Below are 14,404 nucleotides of genomic sequence, written 5' to 3' on the forward strand. Positions count from 1 at the left end.
TTTATAGTAATGATTGGCCGCGGCACCTACAACACCTGAGGGCCGTCCTTAGGTCGCTGAGACGGGTGGGTCTCACAGCCAACCCGAAGAAGTGTGCAATTGGGCGGGTGGAAGTATGGTATCTGGGCTTCCACTTGGGCAATGGGCAGGTGCGTCCCCAAATTAACAAGACGGCAGCGATTGCGGCCTGCCCGAGGCCCAAGACCAAAAAGGGGGTGAGACAGTTCCTGGGGCTGGCTGGCTATTATCGTAGGTTTATACCTCATTATTTGGACGTCACCAGCCCGCTGATTGATCTCGCTAAAAAGGGGGCACCAGATCCGGTCCAGTGGACGGAGCAATGTCAGCGGGCTTTTTCTGAGGTAAAGGCTGCACTGTGTGGGGGGCCACTGTTACACTCCCCTGACTTTTCTCTCCCTTTTATATTGCAGACGGACGCGTCGGACAGAGGGCTGGGGGCTGTTTTGTCCCAGGAGGTGGAGGATCGCCCAGTGCTGTACACAAGTCGTAAGCCGTCAGTGCATGAGGGGCGCTACAGCACCATAGAGAAGGAGTGCCTGGCCATCAAGTGGGCGGTCCTCGCCCTCCGTTACTACCTGCTGGGACGCCCTTTCACCCTCTGTTCGGACCATGCGCCCCTCCAGTGGCTCCACCGCATGAAGGATGCCAACGCGCTGCTCACCCGTTGGTATCTGGCACTCCAACCCTTTAACTTCAAGTTGGTCCACAGGCCAAGGGCGCAGATGGTCGTGGCGGACTTCCTCTCCCGGGTGAAAGCACAGTGAACGCCCCAATATTTGGCCCCTTAGGACTTAAAAATGAAAATTACAGTAGACACAAGTGCAGTATATCAAATTAAAGCTATTGTTCTGTAAATTTCAGAAATATATACACTTTATAAATCAAAACAAGTAATTAGTATGTAAATTCAGTTTAAATACAGGAGGTTTCACATTTCAATTGAGTTAAATTTACAGGAATAGGAGTTGAAAGCTGTGTTCAGATTCACTTACTCTAAATATGCATAAAACAGTTTCTTATTACTAGAAAAAAGTGAATTGTATCTCATGAGATACTGTCCAGTCACTCCATTTAAAATGTCACCAAACTCAGCAGAATTTCATGAATATCTGAAGACACTTCATACACATTAATTTTGTTGCCACGGAATGAACGCACCTAGATGTTTTCTTGTGCTCTTCCAGTCCAGACCAGTTGCTTTGGCTCCGAGACTGAGCTTTCTCTTTGCTCCAGCTGCATTCACTGGCACTTTCAGGACATGTTTTGCTCGAACAGCATCATTGTCGCGCCTTTCACGAAGCTCTTCAGCAGCATTCACAATACCTTCTAGTGCTAGCCTCTCCCCTTCATCAGCCAAGACATGGAGGTCTTTCAACTTTTTCATAGTCTTTGGAGTGGAAGAATGAAGAATATTGGCCAAAATGTTTGCTTTTTGGGTGGGGCTCTTGATAGATGACAGCACTTTTTGCACTTTTGTGCTTTTCTTCCTGCCTCCTTGAGTGATTGAGCTGGTGCTGTGTGATGCAGTAGGTGAGGGAGAAGTTTCAGGTGTTGGTGTTCTTCTATTTGCCCTCCACATCTTCACTTTCAGGATGTTCCGTTTCCTTTTTGCTTCTGACTTTTCTTTTTTCATGCAGGCTTCAGCTCGCTTTACTCGCTTGGCTGTTGCATCTTTGTCGAACCCACCTCTGCTTGTAACCAGACATGTTGGCTCGATATTTCTGTTTAACAAGTCTCATTTTCTCTCTGAAGTTATCTGGGTCTTCAGCTTTCTTTTGTTCGATCCACTCTCTCACACGGTCACATTCTGCAAGCCTCTTTCTGGTTAGTTCAGCTTCATTTACCTTGGTCTTCTCCACATCTCGCTTTCGTTTTTGACTGGCTCGCCACTGTTCTCGGCACTTCTCTTTCTTAGCCAATAATGCAAGGGGAATGGCATCTTCTGAATCAGACATGGTGACTATGCTGTTTTAGTGACCTGGAAATTCAAATTAGGCCCAAAAAAAAAAGTGTGTTTCCGGTTACCCGACCGACCCTAATCCGTACCGCCTGACCCTAAACTTTTTTTTCATTTTTTTTCCCAGTCGCGACTTTTACATATAACCCAACCGCGTGAACTGGAAGTTTTTGTCACTCACTGGGAAAATCAGGGCTTTCCACAAGCGCCGGCTGCCGGCCATACAGCCGACTACACAATTAAGTCCAGCCGGCTACTTTAATGACTATTATTTTTGTAGCCCACAGGCTCTAAATATTAATTTTCGATTTTAATAAAATTAAATGTTTATCTAACGGACTGACAATAAATGTCAAACTGAAGCGCACTCATTTAAGTTGTGATTCGCGCTGTTTGTACCGATAATAACCACAAATTCCCCGCCGACTTCGTTGATCAGGGGAGAGTAACTCATCCGCGGCCCCGACATGCGGTGTGCACGCGCACTCGGCGGAGGCAGTAGTGTGTCGGGGCCGTCGGAGGGAACCGAAGCAGAGATAACGCTTATTTTGTCTTTCACCTAGAGACATGATTCAAACTTTAAAACGGAGACAAAATTCTCCTGTGTGGATCTGGCATTCAACTTTTTTGCTAGGTTCTATACTTTTTGATCAGTCACAGATCAAACACCATGAGCAAATCTGGAGAAATTCAGGCTTTATAATGGGTGTCTATTGCGTTACACACCAGTGGAGCTCAGGAGTTTAGAGTGTAGATAGCCTGAAAAAAAAGCTCTAACTTTCTCATTTAAACTGTTTTCTCAGCCACAATTTTCACTCTACACACACAACTTTCTCAAAAGTTGTAGTCACACATTGTGTGAATCAAGACAAGTGTCTCCCTGAGCGATAGGATTTACAGTTTTTGAATGAGAAGTCTGAAAGTAAGGAGAGGACAGCCGCGCTCTCCCATAGACTCCCATTATAAACGTGGCAGCGCTTTTACTGCAAAATCAGAAAAGTCACTTGTTTTTAACTAACTCTAATGTCCACATTTTTTACACTAGGGACAAAAAAATTACATTAATGTGTTCATGGGAGCCTTGTACCACTCAATGTGAAAGAATTTTGTGAATAGCTCCTTTCGTTTCCGTGTAAATCAGCGTTGTTCGAGGAGAGGGAACTCTGAGAAAAAGCGCTCTTTGCTTGTTATATTGTGTCTTTTCCCTGCACCGTTACCAAGGCGACGAGCTCCACTCAGGGAGCAGAGAGGGGCGGGGCTGCTCTCTCTCTCTCATGGTGTATTGAGCTGTTATATTTACAGAAAAATTCATGTTAAAAAGTGTCTCATGCTGCATCAGATTCATCAGAAGGTGGTAACTCAGGTGACCTGCAAAGAAATTCATTATATTTTGTGAAATTATTCCTGTCTAAATATAGGTTATGGCAGCCATCTTGAAAAAAAAATTCAAAAAAAAAAAAAAGCCTGCCTACCGACCCTAGTTTTGAAATCTACGTAACCGGAAACACACATTTTTTTTTGGGCCTTATATACATGAAATACCAATTTCAAACATATTCGGTAATATAAATAAGGTACACTTTTTGTCGAAAGACAAATTTTTAAAAACATTTTTACAAGTAAAAATTAGGCAAATTATAAGTGTTGTAAAACTTTTATCTTCCTTTTTTAGCTGAACTAACATGGTATTACTTAAAAAGTCTAGTTTTTGATGAACTAAATTAAAAGCATGCATGAATCACTATGTCAAAGTTGCAAAAATACACCGTTTTATTAATAAATTTTGCCCTTCAAGCCATTTTTGTTAGCATATTTAACAAAAAGCAGGCCTAAAGTTATTACTTATGCCTTTCTAACATATAAACATTCATAAGTTTTATCCAAATTTTTCATAAAATGTGTGAGGAGTACAATATTTTTTACAAAACAGATGCTTGAAAAATCAGTCAGAAGGCAATTTGCACATTATTGTTGACGTAATGGACAGACGTACATTTAGGCCTGCACTCCTCTGTACTATTGCAAAATAGATGTAGTTTTTACATTTTTCCATTGTATGAGGAAAATAACAATAGGAGAAAGTATTTGTTAAACTTCAGATTTTTAAATGTTTTGTTAGAGCCACTAAGAGGATCCAAAAACAGTTGTTGACGTAATGGACAGACATTTGAACACACATGTTAAAATTGGCACTTTGGCAAAATTTTATTGATTACTTGATTACGAGACAGCTGCCCGGCCTGAGTCAGGCGGTGGGGGCATGTGGCAGTGGGGGCGTGGTCAAGCGTCGGTCTGTGACCAGAGGGTGGAGTCAGGGAAGGTAAGTGGCAGAATCACTACGCCTGAGGTGAATTAACCTGTTTGTGTGGTGAGCTCTCCCGAACCAGATGACTGATGTGTGTGTATGCGTGTGGCTGGGAGAGTGTATGTTTGCGACTGTAAAGTGTAAATAAAAAGAGTTTTTGGAACTCAGTTCTGGCCTGCCGTACTTCTGTGGTCCACCCACCCGCTCTGACCTCTACATCGATGTTGAAACGAAATGTGATACAATGAATCATGTAGCATGATACTGTTTTTTAATTAGTAGTAGTACTAACTATTATGTATAGATATTACTAGATCTACTACTAGTTTTAGTAATGGCAATGTAGAATGCCACGAGTCAGTGATTTAGGAAACATAAAAATTGAAAATGGATGAAAATCTGCTAATGGGTAATAATATGTAACAAATCATGTCAAAATTCATATTCTTTTATTGAAAAATTAAACTACATCATATTAAACTTTTATTATTTTATTAAACATATTAACAATTGAAAAGATAATCACACTGGATTTTCAAAAAAAATCATCTGCGAAGTTATCAAATCTACGCTTATGCATGTTATTTTTTGACGGAAAAAAATTAAGTATTTTTAGTTTTTTTTCTCCTTATTTTACAAAACTCCATGCATATAAGAATGAAATAATCAGGTTTTTACAATACTTAATGGAAAATATCAAAAGATCTTTCCAGAAAATGAGAATATAATTATTCAAGAAACAGGTGAAAAGATTCACAACCAAGAGCCAAGGTGATAACTTTTCTGTTATCACTTATGAACCGACATAACACAAGAATTCATTGTGAAGAAATCCTCATAACATAACAGTAGTAACTTACTATTAACATTAAGGATTGGAAACAGGACTCTGTGGAACAATACAATATTAAACACATGTGGGTTAGTATACTTATGCATGTTACTTTTGACGGACTTTTGACGAGCTGTCACCTCTGGCCCGGGTTTGAATCCCGATAAAACTGGGTTGAAAATTCGGGTGTATGTGGCATGGTTGCCAGTTGCCATCTGAAGATCGGTGGTTTACGCCAAGAAATTGGCAGTTTCCTCCACCAATAAAACTGGGTGTCCTACATGACCTACGCTGTTGATAAAGGACGAAAATGGAACAAACAAACAAAAAGAGGGAACTTTCAGCTTATACTGGGCAACCCTTACCTGGGTTAGTAATCATTGTCCAGAGATCTGCTAGGCTGGATACTGGAGCTGGAGCCTGTTCGTCTGAAGAATCATCAGGTACCGATATGTCATTCTGTTCCTCATCAACAGGCTGGTATAAGTCAGCTACTTCAGGTGGTAAGCTCAAGGTACGTCGTTGCCAGGGAAGGACATAGTCAGAGTTAGAACAATGGCTTCCATCGTGGGCAGTTATACAGCCATCACAAAAGCAGGAATACAGGCGAGTATCCAAAACACCAGGAGAAACACACCTCACAGAGTGAAGTACGCGAGTTCCAGCAAGGGCAGACCTTACTTGTGTTATAGGACGTTCTCTCTGAATTTCACCACGTTTCACCAGATAGAATGAACGGAGTTGACCATCACAATTGAGTTTCGTGAGATTTTGAGAGCAGAAGTTATACATATCTTCAGCACAATTTACTGTGACCTTCCGGGAAAGGACAGCACGTCTAACAGCTGATTTCACTACCCCAGAGACACCATCACTGGGGCCTTTGCCGTGGCGAGATCCAAAGTAACATCTCTCGAGAGATAAACCATGTGCTCCCTTAGAGTTACTGATGTCAGCAAATGGAGCTTTTGACTTGTACTGTGAGCCACAGCCGTCAGTGAACTCCACTACATGCTCTAGTTTCAATCCTCGCTTTTGTTTTAGATGTTGTATTGCGAGCTTTTCAAAGTGATGGACAGCATTGGCATCATGGCTCAGGTCATCTGACAGAAAAACTAGGGCTTCCTGCACAGTGTGAATGTGGCCTTCTGTGGGACACTTGTAGTAACATACGATTGGGTGAACTGTTACCTGCTGGGTGGACCAATGTGCCGACTGGATTTCGTCTTGGGACAAGCATCTGTAATTTTCGGCAAAATCCAACACGAACAACGACCAATTATCTGGCAACTTTTCTCGGATTTGGTTGAACTGATCATGCTGCCAGTTGGCTGTGAAGACATGTTTAGCTAAAAAGTCTGTTTCAGCCAATAACTCTTCAAACATGGTGTTGAAGGGACCAGAGTTGGTTGATTGAACCTTCTTTGTATTCTGTTTGCCATCATGGGAGTAGGACTTATTCTCCCACTTCTGCCAAGAAACTACCTGTTCACCATAGGAATCAACTACAGTTTTAAAATGTTCCTTCAGTAGAGCTATGCCGCAGTCTGAGCATGTTCTGTTGATACACTTAAGATCATGGTACTTGTTGTCACCACGTTTGGGACATAGAGACAGGCTGACTATTTCATATTTGTCTTTGATCTTCAGTTTTACGCAGTCATCACTGTTAGTAGCAGTGAGGATTCTGTTCAGACTCTGGAGCTTTAATAACACCCCAGTACAATACTCACAGAGACACTGATTTAAGTCCGTTTGACGTTGAAGAACAACACAGGAAGGACGGAGCTTGGAAAACACGGGGAAAGACACAACATTATTACCTGGATTCTCCAGTTTCCAGAGTTCGTAGGCTTTCTGTAGCGAGACCTCCATAAGAAATCTCTGTTCTTGTTTTTTCACAGTTTTCATGTAAGGAAGTTCTCGTGCCACTTTGGGGTTACGATAGAAGGCTGTTATGTTGTTCGCTACATCCAAACAAGTGGCATCAGACCTACGTTTCCTACATAAGCCTTCTCTGGGCGGATCATTTGATAGTTTAGTTAGATATGCTGGACGGATATTGAAGCGCTTAGCTATCAGTCGCTGCATTCTATACTTTTTGGCTACCATCAAACTCTTCACAATTACGCGCCGCTTCTCCAAGGATGATGCATCCCTTTTCTTCTTTAGACTTTCGATTGTAGATTTAAGTTTCTCCTGACTTGGGTCCTCAAATTCTATTCTTCTACGTGATGTTTGAAGACCTCTCGATTTTAGTGCTGCTTCTTTACGTGGACTGCAACCAACTACGAACTCCATAACAATGTCCGCAAATTTCTCTGCATCAGCTGGAATTTTTTTCCACATCCTTGACACCGCCATCCGTTTTGCTGATTTAGTTTTAAAACCAGTAGATCCTGTTGTACTGGGTGTGGCAACAGCACTAGAAGCTGGGGTACCAGGAGCAGTAGGTTTCATCTTATTTCTCTTCTCTCTCTTTCGTACAACATCTTTTTCACGGATTCTTCTCTTTTTCTGGGCACTCATCTTTTCCCTCTCCTCTCTCTTCTTTATTCTATCATACTCTCGTTTCTTTGTTCTCTCTTTTCTTGTTAAGACCTTTCTTTTCTTAGGTTTTGGGATCTGCTCACAATTTTTAGACTGTTCTTTCTTTCTGGCTCTGAACTTCCTCTGTCGCTCTCGATTTTTCTCCTTATCACTAACTTTTGCAGCAGCACTCTTCTTCCTTCTATACTCCCTTGCTCTTTCAGCTTCTAAAGCTTTGAACTCAGCAAATTTTACATGGTCTGTTTTTAAACGATCCCTCCAGGCTTGGCTGTATCTTGTATTGGCAGCTTTGCGTCTGCCAGAGCTTGACACATCGTCTGGTGAATTGGATGGTACAGACTTTTTACTGTTACGATCAGCATTCCGAAGTCGGATTCTCAACGACATTCTGGAATGAAAAATTACATCCTATCAATGATGTGCTCATACGTTATGACACTGACCTATAGTACAGACTAAGTGAATATTATTTTTTCTCAATATCATTAATTGAGGACCTTAGCTCATGTCTGTCAAACGTGACATACAAAAGCAAAATTATCATAGCAGCCTTACTGAGTGTGGCTTTTCCTATGGAAAAGATAAATGGTGGTGGCCTTGGAGAATTTATTAATTTTTAAAATAATAAAACAAGAATGATCACAATTTCAGTTAATATATTGTTCTAAAACACCAATAACATCCGTAAAAATAACATGGTTACCACTCACGCAAGCTTTCAAAATTCCCTGACTATTCCCTGACTTATTTTCATTTTTCACTGACCAATATCATACATATCTAATTGACTAACTGTACACACAAATATTTTCTCGAATAAAAATTACCGCGAAAACCACAAATTGGTCAACATGCTCACTGATACTGCAGGGCACGACAACAACCGATATCGTGACACCAGCACAAATCTCAATTTTCCCTGACTTTTTATGAATTTCCCTGACCTCCACACAAAATTCTAAATTTCCCTGACTTTTCCCTGACCAGTGGTAACCCTGAATAACGTGCATAAGAAATGTCTTTCAAATAATAACATATGTTAGCATACAATGACCTATTGAAGTCAAAAACATGTCACAAACTACACTTTCAAACAGACATCCAAGTAAAACCTAACCTCAGTTTTCTAACAGTATGTTATTCAAAATTCCTTGACATATTTTCGTAATTTTTCAAATCAGGTATGTCAAAATATAACGTGCATAAGTAATGTCTGTCAAAAATAACGTACATCAGCATTTTAAAGTCAAAACATACAACAACAACACTCATCAGACACTGTGAGCCAAAGTCCAACAGTACCTGTACCCCAGTTAATTTAACAGCGTAATTAGAAGAAATTTGTCGATCATAAGTTGGAAAATTTTACTAATCTTCAATTGGGAGACGTCAAAATATAACGTGCATAAGAAATGTCCATCAAAAATAACGTACGTCAGCACTTTAGTGTCAAAACATACGACAACAACACTCACCAGACACGGTCAGCCAATGTCCAACAGTACTCGTACCCCAGTTAATTTAACAGCGTAATTAGAAGAAATTTGTCGATCATAAGTTGGGAAATTTTATTTATCTTCAATTGGGGGACGTCAAAATATAACGTGCATAAGAAATGTCCGTCAGATTGTAACGTGCGACTTCCTGCTTCCGTCAGGGACCAACACATTCCACACGATCATTCACCCTCCCAGCAAATTCTTTCAGTTGCACTGGCGTCAATTTTTGTTTACATCCATTATGAAGTATTTCAGCCAGTTCCCCGATCGCTACGGTTCATTTTTAGTGAGTGAAGAACAAATCTATACTTACGTGCGTTACGTATTATGCACGTCAGCTTTCCTGACAGACTGCAAAAACACGCTGCTCAGGCGGCCAGTTTCTCCATCTTCTCGGAAAGCGATGATGTCATCAAAACTTGTGGTAGTGTGGATTTCCTGGAGGTTTGTGTATCATGCGGTGCTATGCCGGTCGGAGATATACGATACAGTCTTGTGTACGTTATTTTCTGACAGACAGCGATCCTTTGATTTTACCATCGATGTATTTTGAAAACAGGCAGATTCCAAGGCGAGAATTAATTATAAATCAATTGGTGCTTTTATATTAAAGTGATTGATTACATATATTGTTCTATATTAATGTTTTTAGTTGGAATATTCTTATTCACAAGTTGATGTTGACTTCTGACAGACACAGTAACGTGCATAAGGGTCTTTTTTTAAATGATTTTTTCGTGTTTAGAAAATGTGCAGGCCCATTGTATGCGGTTTTTTAAACACTTCAGTAAACCTGTTTTATGGAGTGTAGTTGATTTAATTCCGACAATAAGTTGTATAGCAATCAAACCTTGTCGAAGTTGGTTAGTCAGAACTGTTACGGTCGGGTGTCTAAAATTCACCAACTTCAAAAAATTAATTCATGATTTTATTGGGAAAATATAGCTTGTGATATCTGAAGTTGTCAACATTATTTCTTAGAGCAATATTATTTTATTTAAACCAAAAAATATCCAATTTATGTTTAAAATAGTGGATGGAGATGATTTTTTTATACGTGTCTCACCATTATTACCCATTAGCAAATTTTGACTCAAATGCACAAGCGTATCATGTTTATTACAAAAATGTAATCATCTTCGTGCTTTTTCTGTTAGAGCACCCTACTGCCACACAACAAGCCATTCTGACTGAAAATGTTAATCACGCTCCAAAAATTTCCGCGTGTGAAGTGAGCTGCGGCTTGATACCCAATATGGCGGATAAACAAACTTGCCCTCTGACCTATGACGTAAGTGCACATGGTCTATACGTGAAGGGTGTGGTAACATGGCGGCCAGATGAATCACTCGTCTCTACAGCGGGGAATGGGCAATGAGCCATCCAGATATTTTACACAGAGATCAGTGAATAGAACGCTATCGCGAGCACGGTTCTATGACGATACACTGAGGCTTGATCTAGATCTATAGCTATGGGATTTTTATAACAGAACAACCTTGAGCTAGAAAAAGTGCACAGAGGTCCCACACTATCCTGATATAAAATGTTCTCCGCACACACGGGAATGTTTTGTAGGCATCCAGTCTTCACGTTTAACTGCAGCTCACCACTGTTCTCGTCTTTCGGAGTTCACCGGGAAGCGGTGAAAAGTTAAACCAGGCTTCTCTCCACGCTTGTTATTACATCAAAAAGCACTACAGCTCCCTGGGATTATTCTTTTAGATGTCACCTCTACAAGTTTATCTGTAGATGTTTACTGAACTAAGCTCACAATCACTCTCACACACACTCGTGCCAGTTGTTGTTAAACACAAAGCTGTCCGGCAACATGGCCACAAACAAACCTGCAGTTCTTCTTCTTTAGGGTTTTCTGGCGGTTGGCAGACCAACTTAAAGGCGCATTACCGCCACCCACTGGGCTGGAGTGTGGAACAGGAGATATTGGAGTTGGGAAAAAAAAGCCTATATTCTTTTAGCCATTTCTGTTTCTTTTAAATATTTGATAAAGTGATATATCTGACTTAATGCTTTTCCTAGCAAACCAGGTAATGTAAAATGATAATGATTTACCATTCTTAATGATTGAAAAAGCTGATTTCTCTCATGTTCATACTACTTGTAGTGGAGTAGTGCATGTCCTACACTTTCTGGATGGCTACAGTGTGTACATTTCCCAGTGGGATGTTTACCCATTATGCTGAGAGAATAAACGAGGGATGTTTTCCTCTCTCTGACTCCTGCCCTCTATCCTTCCAGTATCAACCTGTCTTTGAATACTGTACAAATGCTTCCCTGTTTCATCGTCATCCCAATAGACCAGGGGTGTCAAACCTGATCCATAAAGGGCCGTGTGGCTGCAGGTTTTCATTCCAGCCATGCAGCAGCACCCTGATTTGGCTGATTCAATCAACTGACACACCCACCCTTTAATCAAGGGTGGGTGTGGCTGCAAGTATTTGACTGTGTGAAGACAGTTCAGTTGATTGAATGAGCCAAGTCAGGTGTGCTGCTGCATGGCTGGAATGAAAACCTGCAGCCACAAGGCCCTTTATGGATCAGGTTTGACACCCCTGCAATAGACCCTTCTCGGCCTTGGACCAAAAAAACGTGAGAACTGGCCAGCTTGTATGGCAGAAGGAAGACAACATGGCTACTTCAACATGTAAACAAACACCTGTCAGCGAAAGACAAGCGATACTGTGCCTCAAATTGAGTGAAATTGATAAAAAACTTGTAAAGATTTAGGATTGAAACCATGGAAGCCAAAGAAAGCACAGCTGACTGAGGAAATCATTGAAGCTAGAAGAGTCGTTAATTCAGAAAACATGCATCTGGGAGCGGGCAGAGAAAACCAAACCTCATACTCATCCGAGAGATCGCCGAAATACAACAAGATACAGAATTTGACCTTTACGTGTTACCAAAATACAGACATTTTAGGTTTTCCACTGGTCATGAAATCCAGTAATTTATAAATTAATTATCTGCAGCCAATCACCATAGAGTTAGAATGATACAGCTTGAAAAATTCAGGTATACGTGTTTATTACCTTCGCCAGTGGCAGAAGGTTATATTTTCCCCTGTCTGTTTTTCCTCCCCTGTGTTATCAGGTTTACACAAGAACTGCTGAATTAATTTTAATTAAACTTTGTGGAAGGATAAGGCATGGGCCCAGAAAGAACCCACTCAATCTTGGGTCCAAATAAAAGGGCAGATCCAGGAATTTTTTTTTCACAATTTTCTTCCACATTTCGAGAAAGGGTTGCATGGATCTTGATGGGGAGGGAGGGAGGAGGAACCGGACTCATCTGGGTGGGGGGTGGTATACAACCTGAGTGTGTACAATTTGGTGATTGTTCAATATTGGCGATGGTATGTGATCTACCGAGTGACATTCTATTTCTATACCTGTATCCTGCTTTCCAGCTTCACTGGGACAGCGAACATCTGTGTGCTCTGCACAAGAGAAATTTATCTGCATCTCTTGATTGGTCTCTGATACAACACCGATGCCAGTGCTGTTGGTTTCCTCTTCCCTGAGGAAAAAGAAACACATTAACACAGTGCTTGAACTCAGCCTACTGGTCCACTCAAATGAACGCAGTTCAACAGAAATCCAGTAAGACATTACCAAAGTGTTTCACTATAAATTTGAATATTTAAATCACACATTTTAAGAGCTGCTACTCTTGTAAAGTTCCCTTTCCATAATACAGGATGAAGTACAAGTTACACCAGAAATAGTAGCCTCATCCACCGATTCACCCATTTTGCTTTCACTTCATCGCCAAGGATAAAGTGGCACCATCTTAAGCATGGCATTCTAATATCTTTAATAGACCCAGAACACTTACGAACGCTGAAAGTAATCATGGAAATGCACTGAAGTCTGTAACCGTTTCTCCACATCGTCCCTCTGCAAGGTAGCTGCTGCTTCAAAAGTCTGTAACAAATCATCATGTCCATATTTCAATAAGTCCTGTGGATTTAACAGCTGTAGTACTGAACATCTGTAGCAGCTGAGCATATACTGCAACTTAGTGACCACTGATGTGGCTGATTTTCTTGTTCCAGCATTTAAACTATTTCTGATATTTCGTATGAATCCCGGTATGTATTTAAAACAGAATATTAACTTCATACATTTATCAAATACGAATGAAAACAAACCAATTAACAGCAAAGCTATAAACATAGACAAATATTATTTTATGTCAAAAATGCAAAATAAATGAGTCTAATGCCCTGTATGGGGTTGCCTTAAGATGTAAATAGAAATGCCAATGTTCAGCAGTCCACACTGTTGCCAAGTTTATTAAACAGGCCTACTAGTTTGTTCCAACCAATAATAAAAAGAGCGTGAAGATATTACGATACTAGTATCTACAGCTTGTATGTCGTCCTAATATTAATACACTCTACACTACCTGGCTAATATCTTGTTACCTGTATACATGAAAAGAAATAACAGAGCTGAAGTGTAAGTAGATACACAGCTTCTGTGACACATGTTGTTATTGGTTTATTACGAGCCGGGCCTACTTCTCTTAAATCCCCTTCTCCACAGCTGAATTTCCACTAAAAAAAAAAATAATAATAATAATAATAATAATAAAAATTCCGACTAACCTCTGTCCTCTGTTATAGACAACTTGTATAAATAATTCGCTCTGTACATCAGGCTTACATCACATTGGACTTATGAACGTCAAATAGCTAAACAAATTATGAATATTGCTAATAAAATAAGAACCTGTTGGTTTTTCTAATACTTTCTGACCTTATCTGTGATGTTTTCTTGCTTTGAAGTCAAGATTTAGGGTTATAAATGCTCAAACACATACATAATTCATAAAGAAGACATCAAGCCGCTATCTTGAATGGAGAATGACGAGCGGGGACTAGGTGCTAGTCTAAAGCTTAAACTTTGATTTAAAGGAGAACTGAAATCATTTTAAACTTGCTTTATTTCTTAATTAACGTGTTATTCAATGACGTTTTTGGTTTTAGTAACCTTATATCGTGACTCGTATTGGCAACTAATTGCAATTAAATATACTTATCAGTCTATCCAGTTTTTAGCCATGTTGAATTTAGTTTGTTTGGTCCACGGCAGGAGTCACTTATCCGCGTGATCTTCACAAGACTTGTGCAAGACTTCGAAACATGAAGTGTCAGCCAGGTGTCAGCGCCACCATTTTGAAAACTGTTTTCCAAACGAAATATTGCACAAAAA

At 40.3% G+C, this 14,404-nt stretch overlaps 1 protein-coding gene across 3 annotated transcripts in view; it reads right to left on the bottom strand.

The window, feature by feature from the left end:
- LOC132894247 (uncharacterized) overlaps positions 1-14,404 on the bottom strand; it is a 42,478-nt gene that overhangs the window by 11,203 nt on the left and 16,871 nt on the right. Inside the window, exons 1-3 of one of the 3 annotated variants that reach the window (XM_060933828.1) lie at positions 9,478-11,516; positions 5,481-8,053; positions 4,938-5,406 (exon numbers count right to left, since the gene is read on the bottom strand). In XM_060933828.1, the coding sequence (XP_060789811.1) occupies positions 5,402-5,406; positions 5,481-8,052 (2,577 nt within the window). In that variant the 5' untranslated portion in view covers position 8,053; positions 9,478-11,516 and the 3' untranslated portion in view covers positions 4,938-5,401. Of the gene's footprint in view, positions 1-4,937; positions 5,407-5,480; positions 8,054-9,477; positions 11,517-12,576; positions 12,705-13,022; positions 13,112-14,404 lie in introns of those variants that run through there. The other 2 variants (XM_060933829.1, XM_060933827.1) reach the window with 2 other exon arrangements.

The sequence above is a fragment of the Neoarius graeffei genome, chromosome 11, assembly GCF_027579695.1.
Source record: "Neoarius graeffei isolate fNeoGra1 chromosome 11, fNeoGra1.pri, whole genome shotgun sequence".
NCBI lineage: Eukaryota > Metazoa > Chordata > Actinopteri > Siluriformes > Ariidae > Neoarius > Neoarius graeffei.